At 33.8% G+C, this 19,575-nt stretch overlaps 1 protein-coding gene across 1 annotated transcript; it reads left to right on the forward strand.

Annotated features, from left to right (window-relative positions):
• Positions 1 to 16,158: 16,158 nt before the first annotated feature.
• LOC143576490 (receptor-like cytosolic serine/threonine-protein kinase RBK2) lies at positions 16,159 to 19,419 on the forward strand. The gene is made up of 8 exons (XM_077060568.1): positions 16,159 to 16,267; positions 16,808 to 17,206; positions 17,282 to 17,533; positions 17,607 to 17,761; positions 17,830 to 17,909; positions 17,986 to 18,121; positions 18,199 to 18,348; positions 19,119 to 19,419. Exons 1-8 carry the CDS (start codon positions 16,159 to 16,161, stop codon positions 19,290 to 19,292), a joined length of 1,455 nt encoding a protein of 484 aa, XP_076916683.1. The 3' UTR covers positions 19,293 to 19,419.
• Positions 19,420 to 19,575: the final 156 nt, after the last annotated feature.

Consider the following 19,575-nt stretch of genomic DNA (forward strand, 5'->3'; position numbering starts at 1 on the left):
AATCTTAAGGTCGTGGGGACAAACCTTCGTGAATACAATACCAAGTTCCATGAGTACTGTCACTGTAAGTCACGAATCTGGATCACTACAATATGATATCAACCAAACACGTCAAATATGCAGAATCTAGTTAACGTGGTGATTCAAGAACAATATTAATGAAGAACAAGATGAACACAATGTAATATGGTTTCAATGCATACGATTTTATTAACAATAAATCGTCTAATACATAAACCGATTCACACAGAATCTTATGCTCTCTAGATGGTGGCTCTTACTGATTTACAGTTTCTCTCAATGTGAACAACCCTAAACCCTATACACATATTCTCTATATATAAGGAAACCAAACACCTAGCCCAATAGCTAACCAAAAGCCCACCGAGATCCATGATCTCGGTTTACATACATAGTCCAAAGGTAAACCCAACATACACAGAACTAAGTACAAACCACCAAATATGGACCCAACAGTCGCCTTGTTCCCCAGCTGGTAAACCGTGAGTCTAGCAAAGTCACAAGATACATTTGGGGACTACCGCGGGAAATCCACGACATAGTGAGGTCTCATTTACCTCAAACCGCCGACTCCGCGATGGAATTGGCTGGTTATTTGATGGGCGGCATGGTCCGCAATAAGGAGGAGGACAAGAAGGTTTCAACGACAACAACTCAAGGGAGAACTGGAGGAGGCGCCAACTACAAGGGCAAAGGCGTAAACCAAAGTCGATTCAATTCAAACGCCATGCAAGACTTGTAGGAGGTATCTTAAGGGTCGATGAAACATCGCCCTGCCTCCTAAAGTGTGTGAATCATGCAACCGTACGGGTCATGCGGCTGCTGATTGCTGGAAAAAGAAGATGACTTGCTACAATTGCAAGGAGATGGGCCATTTGAATTTCGAGTGCCCAAAGATCAAACCTGCTACTGGTGGTGCGGGTAGAAGTGGCAAGGATAAGAAAGGAAACGCTCGAGTCTTTATACTCGACACAAAGAAGGCCGCTGACATGCCGGAAACCATAACCGGTACGTTTCTAGTCAACGACACCTATGCTAGAGTTTTGTTTGATTCGGGTGCCAACTTAAGTTTTATAGATTATAGTTTTTGTAGTCTATTAAACGAACCATTAACAAAATTAGATAAAACTCTAAGCGTCGAGACTGCTAGTGGCGAAATCGTTAAAATCTCTGAAGCCCTTGAAAACGGAAAAATACTTCTAGCTGGTTATATTCTGCATATCTGTTTGTTGCCAATGAGTATGGCTGGTTTTGATATTCTACTTGGTATGGATTGGTTATCCGATAATCATGCCCGTATCATCTACAATAGCAAAACCGTTGAACTTCAAGCCCCTGATAAACGAACGATTTGAATTGAAGGGGATAAATGTCAAACCCCGACCAAAGGCGGCGGAACATGTCGGGGTGCAACGATTGCTCATAAGCACATGACACTATTTAAAGAGACAATATTTAACAAATTCATTTCATTTCACAACATCGAAAATGTCACATAACCAAATATTCATAAGTCAAATACAACAAAATATAGCAAATCAAATATGGTTCATTTTTGCTAATATCCTAACGGTATTTGTGACGTTTTCTTCACCGAACTTCAAAATCAACCTAGATGCAAACCTGTAACATTTCATAAAATAAATTTTATCAACACAAAGGTTGGTGAGCAATTCATAAGTTTGAAAAATAGATATATAGTATGAAATGCCACAAATCTAGTATACAAGACCATAAATAAAAGCAACAACTTGGATAAATTGACAATCGCTAATAGAATTACGTTAGCGCCACCTAGCTACAAGGGATTGCCAAGTAGTCTAGGATTTAATAGAATATCGTTAATTGCATTACGTTAACGACACCTTGCTACAAGGGGATGCCAAGTAGTCTAGGATTTATAGATTCCACCAACCGAAAGCGATAAACACATAGGCATATAAGCATAGAACACCAAATCGAGCAATTATTCAAGTAAAGTATACAACAATGTTTGTGGTTTAAGACTCAACTATAAAGCATTTGATTTGAATAAGTATGAAATGTCACCTCAAAACAAAAGATAGAAAACGGGGTATGAAGTTACTCACGTTCAAGTATAAAACTTGATCGGTAAAAGATGAATAACCGGATGGATGAAGTTTAACAAGCAAGGCCTAAATGACAATAAAATATTGGATTTAGAATGGTTGTCTTGAAGATCTTTAAATAAAATAATTGTTGCAAAAAGTAAACAATTAAAGTTCAAGGTTTAAAATATAACTATTTAAGAATTTATAATAACAATCCTTTAAAAATGTAAGTTTGCTCGAAACCGGGTTAAAGTTTCTAACCTTAATATTTACTTAACCAATGTTAAGTAATAAGGTGGGAAAATTGCTAAAATGCAAGTTCCTTTGGGACAAATATACTAAAACGGGTTTTTTAACGAGTGTTCGGGTTGTCGGTTCGGGTCTTGACAAATGGTAAAACACAAAGTCATCTTTCCAAAATATTAATTATTATGAGAACTCATTAAAACATAATAACACTTAACCAAGAATGTAGATCTATTGTTTTAGAACTAACAACGTACGTTAAGCGAGTATTCGGTTTTGTCGGTCCAACTATGTTATGAGACCAAGTTGGATCCAACATTTCCAAGTACTTAAGAAAATGATTAAAATCAGTTTGTAAACTATTTTTAAAGAAATATACAAATCTTGATAGTTAAAAACACACTTGTGTGTCTTAAGCGAGTAAAATCGGATCGGTTCGGTTTCCATCTCACAACAAGTTCATAGATGGATTCTACATACCCATATATCATAGATCTTGTATAAAAATGTACAAATGAAAATGTTTAAGTTCTACAACTAAAAAGGTCAACAACAAGTCTTGTTAACAAAAGTTCGGTTTGGTTCGGTTTCCATCTCACAATGAGTTCATAGACGGATTCCACATACCCAAGACTTGTAAGTGTGACTAACAAACTAAAATGAGCAGAAGTTGGGCATAAATGATATGTATAATAATTTATGTGTGTGTATGTATATATCAAGAACAAGGAGTCCTCCATGAAGCCTTGCCTTATGACATTCGAAACTTAACCAACCGGAGTCGGTGAAGTAACAAATAAAGGAAACAAGGGGTGTATTATATATATGTTGTACCACCATATTCAGGAGTTAGTAATGTTAGATGAACAAGTTAGAATTAAAGAGAAAACTCAGTTTGACTTTTAGAGGTCAAACCTTCAAGAACACAAAGAAAATAACCTTTAAATCTTTGAATTTGAGAGAGAATTTGGAGTTGTAGTAGAGATTAATGGATAGAAAGGGTGGTGTATATATAGGGTAAGTTGAAATGGTCAAGCATAAAGGGTCTTGCATGAAAATGGGGTGTTTTGGTCACATGTATGCAAAAAAATAACGCAAAAAAACGTGCAGCTGCAAACCTGCCTTGGCGCCCCGCGACCGTTATTTCCTGATTTTTCAAAAATGCAGTTTTGGTCCCCGAAGTTTGTTTTAAGTGATTTTTAAGCGTTTTAAAGACAGAATTGAATGTTTTCAAGACCCAACAAGTGTAAAACAATATCGTAACATAAAATTCATCATTTTGATTATTTCCAAAGTGTCGGTTTACAAAACGGGTCGGTTTACATAATAAAAGTTTACAAAACGAATACTATTCGGATCCGAAATTGACGAATGTCACAATAAAGACGCTGGCCAAGTTAGAATAATCTCCATGATTTGGGCTAACAAATGTTTGAATCAAGGATGCCTTGCATTCATGGCCTACGTCACTGAAGAGTCCAAGCCAAAAGAAATCTAGGACGTTCCTATCGTTTCCGACTTTGCTGATGTCTTTCCTGATGAACTCCCCGGAATTCCTCCCGATCGTGAAGTAGATTTTAGGATCGATCTCATTCCTGGTACTGCTCCGATCGCCAAAGCTCCATATCGCTTAGCGCCAACTGAGATGAAGGAATAAAGAAACAACTCGATGAGCTTTTGGAGAAAGGTTTCATTCGACCGAGTTCGCCACCTTGGGGGGCACCAATCCTATTCGTCAAGAAGAAGGATGGATCTATGCGTATGTGTATCGACTATCGTGCATTAAACAAAGTCACAATCAAGAACCGATATCCACTCCCTCGAATAGATGATATTTTTGACCAACTTCAAGGTGCTAGCTTCTTTTCTAAAATCGATCTTCGTTCCGGCTATCATCAACTCTAAGTTCAAACTGAAGATATTCCAAAGACCGCGTTTCGAACAAGGTATGGACATTATGAGTTCACGGTCATGCCGTTTGGACTTACTAATGCACCAGTTGCGTTCATGGACATGATGAATCGCATTTGCAAGCCTTACTTCGATAAATTTGTTATCGTATTCATCGACGACATACTTATTTATTCTAAGTCAAAGGCCGATCATGAAGTCCATCTCCGAACTCTGCTCGAAATTCTTAGAACCAAGAAGTTATACGCTAAGTTCTCGAAATGCAAGTTCTGGTTGCACGAGGTGCAATTTCTTGGTCACATCATCAACGTCAACGGTATTCAAGTGGATCCCGCTAAGATTGAAGCTATCTCTAAGTGGGAGGTCCCAAATTCGCCAACCGAGATCCAAGTTTCTTAGGTTTGGCCGGATATTACCGTAGGTTTATCGATAACTTTTCTCGAATCGCTGTTCCCCTAACTTCATTAACTCGTAAGAACATCAAGTATGAATGGGGAACAAAGCAACAAGAGGCGTTCGATATACTTAAACAAAAACTCACCCAAGCACCTATACTGGCTTTGCAAGAAGGTACTGAGGATTTTGTAGTATTTAGTGACGCGTCTCATTCCGGTTTGGGATGCGTACTAATGCAACGCAAGAAAGTAATCGCCTACGCCTCTCGTCAACTCAAATTACATGAAAAGAATTATACGACTCACGATTTAGAGTTAGGCGCCATAATCTTTGCACTTAAGATATGGAGGCACTATCTCTATGGAGTAAGATTTACCGTGTACACTGATCATAAAAGCTTGAAACACATTTTCGATCAAAAAGAGCTTAACATGCGCCAACGGCGATGGATGGAAACGCTCAATGACTACGACTGTGAGATCGTTTATCACGAAGGTAAAGCTAACATTGTGGCTGACGCCTTAAGTCGTAAGGAACATAAGAAGCCAAAAAGAGTCCGAGCGTTACGTCTAGAACTCCAAATTGATCTCATTGAACAAATCAAATCCGCTCAAACTCAAGCAATCTATGAAAACCAAATCTCTGACGAAAAACGTAATGGCACCATTGACTCGTTAGTCAAGGGTGATTATGGTATCCTTAGACTCGGTAAAAGGATTTGGGTACCAATCGTTGGAGGCTTGCGTGAGAAAATTTTGAACGAAGCACATAAGGCAAAATACATGATGCATCCCGGAAGTGATAAAATGTACCACAATCTCAAAGCCAACTATTGGTGGAATGGAATGAAAAGGGATGTCGCTTCGCATGTTGCGAAATGTTTGACATGTTTAAAAGTCAAGGCTGAACATCAAAAGCCTTCGGGATTGCTTCAGCAACCCGAACTTCCCGTATGGAAGTGGGAGTTAATAACTATGGATTTCAATACCATACTCCCGAAAATAACTCGACAACACAATGCTATTTGGGTAATTGTGGATCGTTTAACGAAGTCCGCACATTTTATACCCATAAATGAGTCATATTCAATGGATAGATTAGCGCGTATTTATGTGAACAACATAGTTGCTTTGCATGGAGTACCGCTGTCTATAATTTCTGATCGAGACAGCCGATTTACGTCTCATTTCTGGAAAAGCTTCCAACAAGCTCTTGGTACAAAGTTAAACCTTAGCACTGCCTATCATCCGCAAACCGATGGGCAAAGTGAAAGGACGATTCAAACGTTGGAAGACATGCTCCGAGCTTGTGTGATCGATCTAGGTGGAAGTTGGGATGACCACTTACCCCTAATGGAATTTTCTTACAACAATAGCTATCACGCAAGCATTCAAACCGCACCATTCGAGGCGTTATATGGTCGTAAGTGTAGGAAGCCCGTGTGTTGGTCTGAAACCTGAGATAATCAATTATCTGGACCTGAGATAGTCCAAGAAACCACCGACAAAATTCTCCAAATCCGAGAACGACTTAAGACGGCACGTGATCGCCAAAAGAGTTACGCCGATGTCCGTCGTAAGCCATTAGAATTTAATGTTGGTGACAAAGTATTATTGAAAGTCTCACCTTGGAAAGGCGTTGTTCGCTTTGGTAAGAAAGGAAAACTAATTCCTCGATTCGTTGGACCCTTCTAGGTGCTCGAACGAATCGGCACTGTTGCATACTGATTGCGACTGCCTGAGGAAATGCAAGGGATACACGATGTATTCCATATTTCGAATCTACGTAAGTGTGTAACCGATGAATCTTTGGCTATGCCATTAAAAGACGTAGAAATAAACGAGAACTTAAAATTCGTAGAACGTCCAATTCAAATTGAAGATTCGAAAACAAAGAAATTAAAAAGACGAACATTAAAATTTGTGAAAGTAAAATGGGACTCGCGTAGAGGGCCCGAATATACACGGGGACTCGAATCGGAAATGAGAAAGAAATACCCCCACTTGTTCTTGTAAAGCAATCTCGAGGACGAGATTTATTTCAAGGTGGGGAGGATGTAACAACGTAAAAATTTCGAGTTCAAAATGTCAACTTTCCAAAGTTAAGGGACTAAAACTGCCAAATTCCAAACTTGAGGGTTAAAAATGAAAAATATGTTTTCTCGACCCATCGCGCTACGCGATGGATCAGAAAGGAAACCCATCGCGATACGCGATGGGGAGTATGACAAGTGTGCCACGTGTCGCCACGTGGCAGACCTAGTCTGTGACTCATTTGACCTATATCGAGCTACGCGATAGGTCAGTCTAAGGACCCATCGCGTACCGCGATGGGATCCAATTTTTCGTCTATACATAGCAGCCAAGGGTAGCTCATTTGCACATCCCAAACACATCTCTCAACTCTCTCTCTCTCTCTCTCTAGCTTCTCTCTAAAACCCAATAATCATATAAACGATTTGTCTCGATAAGCGTGCCACATTTTCTCGTAAAACATGTCCCGATCCTCGATTTTCGTGTCGACGTTTCCTCGAAGTTCGTGCCACCCTCCACCCACATACGATCAAAAAGGTGTTGTTGTAATGGCAAGAAGTCTCGAAAGACGTGCCGACGAGTGTTGAAGTTGGCTTACCAAAGTTGATTAAGAAGTAAAGCGGCGTCGAAGTGCTGCTCGATTTCATAGGGTTTCTAATACGTCAATAATGTTAGGCGTAACGACAAATTAATATAATTCAATATTATATTAAAGGCTTAAGCCTTAAGTCGAGGTTATACTCGAAACCTCGATAAAAGAGAAATAAACATAACAAAGAAATGAATGAAAGATAAGATATTGAATATCGATACGTATATATGTGTGTAAGTATATATGTATGTTCTTTGTTATGAAAATATTATTTAATGAATAATGAGTATTCTTAAATAATAAAATAAACTAAAGGTCTTAAGCCGGATCGTGTATCCGACTAACAAATGGTTATACTCGTACTATAGGTGCGAGATAGTAAGGGAAAGACCCTCGGACGGTGTTGAAGCCGATCCCAAAGCGATAAGGTGAATACGCCCCCAAACTTTTATAAATTTGTTTTTAAATGAGTCAAACATATTATATGAAATTTGTTTACAAGGAACTATGTGTTCCTAGAACCGTTATAGATAAGAGTATAAACCTAGCCCTCAAGCTGTGGTATACGTATATTTGGATCCTTACATAGGTGGTACTACGAGATGAATGGGCACATCGCACCACCCTTGGTCGTAGTACGCTCTTCTGCAGGGAGTACGACCGTTGTGTATATTTACGGGTACTTAACTAAGTCAAATGTTGCGGTGTTTGCTGAGGTGACCTAGAGTAGAGGCTCGAATTTATAATGTGTTATTTGACTTTGTTATTCCTAAGCCACGATGGGCCGAGGTAGGCGTAGTCTCGAGGGGTAATAAAGTAAAAGAAATTATTTTGCATCAGCATGTTCACCAGCATTCGTTGCTGACGTATTTTCTTACATTTTTCAGGTGAACAATTTTAGCGCTTGGAGTATCGAAGTGCTACTTATATATATCCGATGGCTCGGATTTATTTTGTAAACTTAACATATTATGGTGGTTTTTAATTCTAAACAAGTAAATGCTTTGTTAACTCAAACGAGTATTTTATAATCCTGTCTTGTTGAATATATGTAAATATTATATTTCGATCCTTAAAGTTTTATAAGTCTTCCGCAAACTAATGCAACTCTGATATATTAACATTTATGGTACCAACTAATGGCCATACTCCTAGGCCTAAGATAGGGGTGTGGCAAGAAATCAGACAAAGTTTCAAGCATGAAGTACAAAAGCAACCATGGGGGCTCAACCGAACAGCAAACAAACCCACCATCAGACCACTACCGTCATGATACAACTGCGACATCCCACCCGCCGTCACATAAGATTTGGGGTTTTATACCAGAAACCCTAATCAACGCCGACACACCAGCGAGAAAACAAAGAGCCAGAAATTGAAAATCCATCCCTCGTAGCACACCACCGTTACTTCCACCAAGGGTTCCAAAATCGAACCCGGCGACAGTAGTCAATGACCACGATAAGAGAGTGAGAGAGAGAGAGAGGTGGAAGAGAAAGCAGGTTTATAAAGATGATGAGAAAGAAGAAGCTGGTAAGACGTGTAACTGGTGGTGTCTATCGATGAGGTGAGTAGGTGGCTTCAAGTGAAGGTGGGTTCGTGGCTGGATCAGATGTCGACAGGGAAAACTGCATGTGTAGCGGTGGCATGCAGGGGAAAGAGCATGTGAACTATCAAGATTGGTGCGTCTCATGTTAGCATTTCCTTCTTAAACGGAACTATGGCACCAACAATCTAAATTATACTAATTGTATAATTACTATAGTTGTATATAAACTTACTAGGTTATTAACCCGTGTATGACACGGGTGGAAATATTGAAATTTTCGAACAAACACATGTTATTTAAAAGGACAACATAAGTTATTATATGCTATTCGGGACGACAACATACTTTAAGTTGTATATAATATTGAAACGAAAACAAATGTTTGTGAAATACAAAGATAAACCCAAATAACATTCAAATTACAATCTTTAAAAACATAATCAAAAGTTAAAAATGTAAAATTCATAAGCTACTAAAAAGACTTCCTTATAAACTATATTTATTCTTTATTTGTAACGTTGTCTTCCTTGTTTAATATAAGAAATTTAACACCACTCTCCGCTCTTAATAAAGTTACATATAGTTGTCTATATGTATACACCGGGTCTCTGTGATATATGTCAACTCTTGCTACAGATTAACCTTGAGTTTTGTTAATGGTTATTGAAAAATAGATTACAACTTATGAAAACTACATTCTTTTCAATTTAAACGAAAGTTTCTTATCTGAAGGTGTTAGACCACAACGAATTATATAAGTGTGATAACCAGTATTAGTACCTGAAATAACTTTAACTTCAACAAAACGCAAACCCAAATTAATTACTCGCAATCTAGTTTCATTACACAAACCTTTCTTCTTATACATATTCCTTAGTAACATTATTGGCACACCGACTTTTAGAACCAATCTATGAGTCAAAAAAATTTTGGTCTTTTTGATTTTATTTAGCATAATGTGTTTATGAAAATTTTAGTTCAAATTAAAATATAAAAAAATAATTGGTATGATCTTAGTTAAAAACCAAAAAACTGATTTTTTATATGGACCACAACTAAATTTGTGAATTTTGTTGCTAAATATGGAAACAATATAAATTGAGTAAACCAAATATAAGTAAAAAAAATAATGGAGAAATATTTTTGTGTCTCTAATTAACATACATTGATTCTGAAAAAGAAATGTGTAAACATACATTTAATGTTATTAAAAATTTGTTTATCAAAAAGGTATAATGAAGTTCATAATAAATATATTAAAAATCGTTTATAATTTTCTGTTACAAGTGCCTAATTTTTAGTTAATAACATATTAGTTTTTACGGGGAAGGTTAACGTACAAATGAAATTAACGTGCTAAATGTGAGAATCAAGTATAGTAATTATATTTATAAGTACAATAATGATGTAATTACATCATAGAGTAATTACATAATTAATCTATGATGTAATTACACAATTACTCTACTTGTAAATATAATTACTCTACTTGATTCTTATATTTAGCACGTTAATTTCATTTGTATTTGATCCATACCTAATTTTTCTTTACTATTTTTAGTTAATAAAAAAATTATATTTTAATACAATATAGTGTATTAACGCATTTAAATTAAAATGTTACCGTTCAAAATGCTAGTAAGTAGTTCTCTTAGCGTTGAAGCTGCACGTTTACAAAAAAAAATCATTCTTAAAAAACATTTAAAGAGTAACTAAAAAAATATTAAAATGACTAACCAGTTTGAATTACTCCTCTTATTGAAATATGTTGATTGACCAAAAATTATGTTTCCTTTAATTTTGAAGACTTCTATAATAGAATATAATGTGGTTAGCATATGAAAAAGATGAGCAACATAAATATAATAACAGAATTTTATAGAGCATGATGTTTCAATTTTACTGACTTAATGAATGATTAATACACAAAACAAAAAAATTAGAAAACCGGTAAACCAAATGCTATTAACTTAGTAACAATTGTAGGTTATTTATATTTGGTGTTCATAAAGAAACTAAAGACATGGAAATTAGAAATATTACACATGAAACAACAATTACACAACTTACTCTACTGGTATGAAGACTATTGGTTAACTTGAATCGACATAGATTATCAGAAATTTATTTATGTAAAAGTATATAACCCACCAATATATTTCTAGAATAGTAGCACATGTTTCACATGAGTTGAAAACATATAAACAACCATATAAATATAGACAACCATAAAATATCTTAACTAACATATTAAACCAACAAAAATATTTAACATGAGATTGTAATCAAAATATTAAATATTTAGATTGTGTACATAAAAGTTAATACTTGAAAAAACTTACTATACACCTAAATTGAAAAAAACCAAACAAAGACATAAACATGTTATAGTCATATAAGCTTATCATCAACTTCTTCGACATTTCACAAAAAAAAAGTCATTTTGCTTCACAATATAAAAAACAAAATAAACCATAGCAGCCTGATTAAATATACAACTAAAGTCTTAAGGTATTATGAGTTTCATTTCAACATTAATAAATAAATAAATGTATATTTTATTATAAATTATTTTTTAATTAAACTTGTTTTATTTCGATTCAATGACCTTTTAGTTAAATGTATTAAGTTAAATCGAAGTAATAAAGTTTTATTCTACTAATTTCACTAATTATATATAATTAAAATAATATAGAGATAATTAAAATTAATCCAGTTAATTTTAATTTTATTACATATAAGTCATTCGCTAATTAAGTGTTTTTTAAATGACTGCAATTTGTAGTAAATTATGTTTCGAACTCTTTAAAATCATTACTTTATTTAAAATCAGTTTCATTGTATAACTCTTTTTTCAATTGTATACATTAATCTTGACATTTATGCGTAATTAAAAATTGTTCAAATATAAAAATATGAAACCTTTGTTGAGATTATAGACTATTAAAAACTACAAAAGTGTGGTCAAATTCGGTTCTTAAAAACAGAATTAAAAAATGTATAAATGATTGGAATGCATTATTAAAATTAAAGATGATGATGATTTACCATAAATAAGCAATTATAGTGAATATCTAAGATTTTTTTAAATATAAATTTAATATAAATAATAAACAACATATTAAATTGATTAAATGTTGTATGTTTGTAAACTTTTCTAGCTTCTTGCTAGAGTCTTGGAATGAATTTATTGGTCCTTCAAAAAAATTTAAATTGGTCAAATAAATTAATGTGTATTTAATACAAAACATATTAACTTTATAATATAATCAAAAAGTAAATTATTTAAATTTCCAGTATACATTAAATTTGTCATTAATTGAAAACTGGTCAAATATAAAAGATGGAAAGTTTGATGGCATTGAAAACTATTAAAAAAACTTCAAAATATTGTTGCAAAAGTCGTCAATTTCGGTTTTGTTACATAAATAAATAAATGTTAATATTATTATAAAAAACATTCCAATTTTCTTATTAGTGATCAAATTTGTTATAAAGTAAAATACTCTCAAAAATAAGTATCGGCATAAAAAATTGGATTTGAAATCAACTTACAAAAGAAAACCACTTTATTTCATAACATCAATCCATATAAAACCAAATTATGATAAAACATAACAATGTCTTAAACAACCAAATACTAAACCAAAAGAAACCAGCAGTAAACCACTTTATTTCATAACATCAATCCATATAAAACCAAATTATGATAAAACATAACAATGTCTTAAACAACCAAATACTAAACCAAAAGAAACCAGCAGTAACAAAACATGCTAAATTAATAAAGAAAAACATCAAAAGAGACTTAAAAACATAGTTCTCAACCTTTAGGGTTAAAAGAACCATTCGAGAATCGCCATCAACTTTGTCCATCCCCAATTCCGATTTGTTTTTCGTAGATGACACACTCGTGTCGCAATCCAGATCATAGGCCCCAACCAACTTGCGTTTGAGGTTTGTGTTATTAAGAGGTGTTGAATAAACATTTTCATCACTAACATGAACCTCTCCGACAACGTCTTGAGATATGGAAATACAAGTTGTGTTATCATCGGTGACAGACACAGAGCCCGTGAGATACAACATGCGGTCGTTTAAATTCTTAAGCTAAATTAGCAACTCCATCATTTCCAACATAAGCGAAAAAGACTACGATTGCTCTTATTAACATGGATTTTAAACCATTTGGAGCAACTGGTGACCAGTTGAACCATCAGCCACAAAAGCACCAACAATAATCACCACAAGAATAATAACTCTATGTTATTAGCAACAAAACAACATTAGATCACCCAAACTTACATAATATGATCATTAAGAACATAAGGGAAACCATGAAATACTTCTCAAAAATTTTGAGTCGATAATAAATAAACTTATTTTTTGGCCTGTTAATGAAACAAAAAAAATGACCCACTAACCAGGTTAAATTCTATTGTTAATCAAACTTTAAAATTATACCATTTACTTGTAAAATAGGTTAAATTTGACTCAATAAAATAATATTAAATCAAAATTAAAATATATTAAATAAGTATTAAATTATCATCTCATCTTGTAAAAACATCACTATTGTTGTTGTTGTTGTTGTTCTTTAAACGCTATAACTTCAAAATACGGGCATTCAAGATGGTTATCTTTTGTTGCTCCATTGGCTTGTTGGTGAAATAATAAAAAAATTTACAAATAATTAGCAAACTATTGATATATTTGAATAAAATGCAATATCAATAATTAAGATTAAAATGTATGCTAGATAAAATTAGAATTTACACTACTTAAAACAGAAAATTACACCGGCAATAAATTCTGAGGTTGATTTAAAAAAAATCGTAGTGAAAATAGTGTTGTGTTTGTGGAATACTTTATATAGAGGTAAAGACCACTATATTTTTGTTAAGTTTTTTAAATATAGAAGTCCATTTAAATGTTTTTAATTGTATGATCAATTTAAATAATTTGGAGTGAATGTGTGGTCAACAGTTGAGATTTTATTTTTAGAATACATGTGATTTGTCTAATAATATATTATATTAAAAAACTTATTACAACTTAAAATTAGTAATTTATTTATTACATTGAATATAATTAATCATATCAATTCAATAATTCTGTAACTGATATGAATTGTGGTAACAGTAATTAATTATCATTTTCCATACATCTAAAATTATAACTAATTATGATACATTTAAATCTTTAATCACTGGTTAGTTTATTTTTTAATTAGTCAATCAGTCAATTTTCATAAATCTAAAATTAGACCCAATTATGATAGATTTAAATCCGTAATCACTTGTTAGGTTATTTAATATTAAAATCCGAGGGATCAAATATCAATTAATCAATTAAACAATACGAATAAAAAAACAAACTGACATTTGATTGAACAAATGGTGGACGGCCAAAAAAGTATATGAAATCCCAAAAATAAAATATACTTTCATGTGAATGAACATACAAAAAATAATACATTATGCTTTAAGTGACCGGTAGTAAGGTTCATTGTTGGTGAACACAATCATGGGTAGGGCGACATGATGTAGATTAAACGTCCGGATGGTGAACAACTTCATCGATGGTGGACAGTCGATTTACCGAATCGATGAAATCAAGGGAGAGATCCGTGGAAAAGGATGGAGGCGTGAAAGATGGGATAATTGATTTGGGTTATTAGGGTAAAATATTTTTCTTAAATGCAGAATAATAGAAATTAGTAATTATTTAATAGAAATGAGTTGTCTAGTATTTTAATTTATTTTAGAATAAATTTATTCACAAGAAATATAGAGAAGTAGTTGATATAAATGAAAAGATTAATAATAGACCAATAAAAAGATGTCATGTAAACTTAAACTCTATTGTTTTAATAGTATAGGTAGATTGCGAATAGACCCCTTGTAAAAAAAAAGTTACCATAAAATACAACTATCACCTTTTGTATTTATATCACCTATAATTCTTCTCAACCTTTCTCTTTCGGTTCTTCTGATAGATTCATTCAAATCTCATCCTATTCATTTCAATGTTTCTTACGGTGAAACATATTTAATGGTTGTAAGGAAGACATTCAATTAAGACCATCTACAATGTTAAATATGTATAAATGCAACCTAAATGTATCGCAATGGGTTTGGTCTTATAGAGTTCCCCGGAATGCCAGAAATCATTATCTAGCTATAGCATTATGCTTGGTAAAATCATCATGTACGTTACAAAGAAATGCCTAACTTACACAATGTGACTACTGGTGCCCAACAATTATGCCACAGGTACTTGCATCTCAATGCCCCTGATTCATTTGAATTTAACAAAGAAAATTTTTAGCTCAGACAACTCAAGAAAAATAAATAAAAAATAAAATCCAAACCCCAAGCAACCACAACGAAATAACAAGAAGATTGTCGGTCCCACTAACCATGCAAATAAGTACTCGTTTACAAAGAAAAACTACACAACAATATTGACGACAACTATACTCCAAACAACGTCAATGACAACGATTAAGAAATTGCCAAAATGACGGTGAACGAGGACATTTGTTTTTTTCTTATTGTTTAAAATGCTTTGGCTTCTTTTTTAAATCTTTGTAATGCATTGATTTTTTTTATTTCGAAAATTGAAATAAAAAACCGGATTATTCATTTAGAACCAGTTTAGATCCGAACATGTTTGGATATGAACCGGTTTTAAATCCGACTGGGGCCACTGGGCAGGCTGGGGTTTTGGTTTAGAAGTTTATAATTTTAGAAAATTGTATATTGCATTTTATATATTGCATGGAAATCGGGGATATTAAAAAAAAAAAAAAAAAAAGGTAGACAATACAAATCCATGTTAACCGCTCTTTTCTCGTTACTCTTTTGTTTTTTCTTTTCTTTTCTATCTTGATTCTTGATCATCATCACAAACACATTTTTGAATCTCCATCATCATCGTCTTGAAACCTTCATATTAATTCCTTAAGGTAATATTATACTATATTATATTATATCTTTGTTACTCGATCTATCTGTAATTAATTCCCTCACAATATTCGCCAGGGTTTCGTTGCAATGCAGTATTCATTAGGCCTTTCTATATGCATGTTTATGTTTGTGAGTGTCTTGATGCACATTTTGAAACCTATATATATATATATATAGTATGATATGATTTTGATTTGGATGTTAATATCTTCAAAACTGAAGCCACATTTAGATTAATTAAGGCTTGGATTGTTTTTGTTTGCATTTTTAAATCATTTCCAGTTTCATGTTAATATCCTAAATTCCTAATTATTATTATGATGATGATTATCGTTCATGTTAATCTTTAGAAACCTGTGGCAAAAAAATGTCTGAAGAAGACGAAGAGGAAGAAGAAACAAAGAAAAGTGTTGTGTTTGCCGTCGGGAATCAGAGAATTATCTTCTCTGATTCATCCGTTCCCATTTCTGCTCAAGGTTAAAACCCTCCCTTTCACATTCTTCTCTATGATTATTTTGGGGATAATGTGACTAAAATGTCCATTTGACCTGTCAATCTCGACAAAATGTCCATTTCACCAACTAATTCCTAAAATGTCCACCCTAAAACTAGTCGACCCAATCACTTTTTAATCATTAATTACTCGACAGGATTTTTAACCAACCATATACTACCACGTGTCATAAAACCTTTGGATCGCTAGTTTATTTTTAAAAAATCATTGGAGCCGATTTAGGCATCTAACGTGATTATTTTGGCTTCCAACAAGATGTTTTGAACAAATGGCAAAATCTAGTTGGTTAAAATCCCGTCGAGTAATGATTAAAACCTGTTCGGGTTGACGAGTTTTAGCGTGGACATACGGGAATTGGTTGGTCAAATGACATTTTGTCAACATTGTCCGGTCAAATGGGCATTTCGGTCATTTTCCCATTATTTTGTCTCCTGATATGTTGTTCTAGTTATTCGTTGGTAGTTTGGTACTCACATATGCATACTTTTGATCATTATGGTAGAACTTGGGTCATTAGATAAAGAAGAAGACCATAATGATGAGGATGAAACCAATCCTGAACCATCTTCACATAAAGCCACCGCTAGATCAGATTCGCCCGAAAACACATGTTCACCATCTTGCAAATCAAGAGAGATAGATTCTGATCCCGCTTCAGAAAGTCCGCATCAATGGAACGGGTTTTTAAGAAAAATTAAAAGGGGGTCCACCTCAACCTTACATGGATTCCATCCTACCCTTCATTCCATCAAAAGGCTTACGAGGCGAAGAAGCAGGAAAATAACTGAAACCATACCGACACTACCTCATGATCTAGACGCCGAGTTGTATTGTTTTGAAGCATCATGGACAAATTTCTCACTTGCGGATCTCAAACATGCAACCGACAACTTTAGCCGTGGTTTGTATATTCTAAAATATGTTAAACTTTTATGGCTGAATAATAATCATATATAACTTTTATGATGGTATGAAGAAAACTTAATTGGAGAAGGAGGTTATTCCGAAGTTTACAAGGGCCATTTGCATGATGGACAACTTATAGCGGTTAAACGATTAATCAGGGGTACACCTGAAGAAATGACTTCAGATTTTTTATCTGAGTTGGGAATTCTTGTTCATGTCAAACATCCAAATATCTCTCATGTTATCGGCTATGGCGTTGAAGGCGGCATGCATCTTGTTCTTCCTTTGTCTCAACATGGAAGCTTAGCATCGCTTCTTAGTGGTTAGTCATTGAAGAATGATAATACTACATTTTTTTATAAACCTTGTTTGTTCATATTGTTTATTTGTTTAAGGTAAGAAAGGAAAGCTAGATTGGGGAACAAGATATAATATTGCCATTGGTACTGCTTCGGGTCTTTCTTATCTTCATGAAGCTTGTCAAAGGAGAATTATTCATAGAGATATAAAGGCGGCTAATATTTTGCTTTCAGAAGATTTTGAACCTAAGGTAATCATATCATTATATAATTAAGCAGGTCTTGTTTATAATAACCGTTTTGTTTTATTAAACTGTAGATTTCTGATTTTGGGTTGGCAAAATGGCTTCCAGATCAATGGTTGAACCTCACTGTATCGCAGTTTGAAGGGACATTTGGGTATATATGTGAATAAATTTAATCATGTTTATACTTTTATTCAACTGACTGTTATTTTTTGTTTCTCAAATTATAGCTACCTTGCCCCGGAGATTTTTATGAATGGTTTGATTGATGAGAAAACTGATGTGTATGCTTATGGGGTGCTATTGTTGGAAATTATTACCGGGCGTCCTGCTTTAGATGAATCACAAAAAAGTTTGGTAATGTGGGTAAGTTTTTTCGATTTTGGCTAAAGTATATAAAACTTTGGTGACCGAAAATGAAGTTTATGATTTAATACTTGCAGGCTAAACCTTTAATCACTTCAAAAAGCTATGAAGAAATTCTGGACCCGCAACTTTCTGGTTCTTGTGACTTGGAACAACTGAATTGCATCGTGTCAGCTGCTTCTTTATGTATAAATCACATTCCAACCGAACGCCCTAAAATGAGCCAGGTTATTTCCGTTTCTTTTTGGAAAATAAACAGAAAAAGAAAAAAAATATATATTGGTGCAGTCATTCAAGATATGGCTGTAAACGAACCGAACGAACACGAACAATACCTTGTTCATGTTCGTTCGTTAAGGAAATAATTTGTTCACGAACACTTACCGAACAAGATTTTATGTTCGTGTTCGTTTATTAAGGAAATGAATGTGTTCACGAACGGTTCACGAACACATATAAAATCGGCAAAGCCTAGAAATTGAGACCAATATATTCATCAACGTGAATAATGAAAGCATGTAAACAAATCGAACGAACATGAACAAAGGTATGTTTGTGTTCGTTCATTTAACTTTAAGCACACATGAATGCTTAATCAAATGCATATTTAAGTTTTTGTTCGTTTAACATAATTTGAACAAAGATAAACGGACATAAATGAACAAATGTAAACATAAATGAACACAAATTAACAAATACAAAACTTTAAAGTAACTTATCCAAAAAAATATTTATTTATATTCTATTAACACATAAACGAACATAAATAAACAAGCATAAACGAACGTTCATGAACATATATGAACGAACGGAACATGTGTTCATGTTCGTTCGTTTAATTAAATGAACACAAATCTTTTGTTCGTGTTCGTTCGTTTATTAATAAACGAACAAAAACGAACTTCCCGCCGAACGGTTCACGAGCAGTTCACCGAACGTTCAGTTCGTTTACAGGCCTAATTCAAGATAAGTGATTTTTTTTATATTTATGCTGCAGGTTTACAGAATGTTAAAAGGCGAAGAAGCCATGGCTGATATCAGTAAAAAGTTTCAAAAGAGGCTCGCGTTTAGAAAGGGGAAATCAGTTGAGTTGTATGATTCAGATGATGATCCGGAGGACTTACTGCAAGATGATTTAAGTCAGCAAAACCAAATTGCATTGGAGCTCTAGAATTTGACTAGCCTTGGGATACCGTTGACTTGGGTTTTCTATTAGTTCTTTTCAGAAAAATCAAACGCGATTCTAACCATAGAACGAACAGCACGTATTGGCTCTCAGGGTTAGGAGAAACAGGGCACTATATGCTTTTGTTCTATTGTTTATAGTGATTAATTTCTCTATAAATGAAGAAAATGACAAAATATGATGTATTTATAGATCATTGGTGCTTAGGTGATCTTTAACATCATTGTTATGATTCTGTTTCTTTTATAACATGTAAATGTTTGTCGTC

Source organism: Bidens hawaiensis, unplaced genomic scaffold, assembly GCF_021521415.1.
Source record: "Bidens hawaiensis isolate Kalapana, Puna unplaced genomic scaffold, B.hawaiensis_p1.1 tig00028227_1, whole genome shotgun sequence".
Classification (NCBI taxonomy): domain Eukaryota; kingdom Viridiplantae; phylum Streptophyta; class Magnoliopsida; order Asterales; family Asteraceae; genus Bidens; species Bidens hawaiensis.

Bases quoted from the DNA above. Each gene is read 5' to 3' on its own strand.
- LOC143576490 (XM_077060568.1), top strand. From the start codon at position 16,159: ATGTCTGAAGAAGACGAAGAGGAAGAAGAAACAAAGAAAAGTGTTGTG. The intron at 17,534-17,606 runs GTTAGTCATTGA...TATTTGTTTAAG, and splicing joins CTTAGCATCGCTTCTTAGTG to GTAAGAAAGGAAAGCTAGAT. The intron at 18,349-19,118 runs GTTATTTCCGTT...TTTATGCTGCAG, and splicing joins AACGCCCTAAAATGAGCCAG to GTTTACAGAATGTTAAAAGG.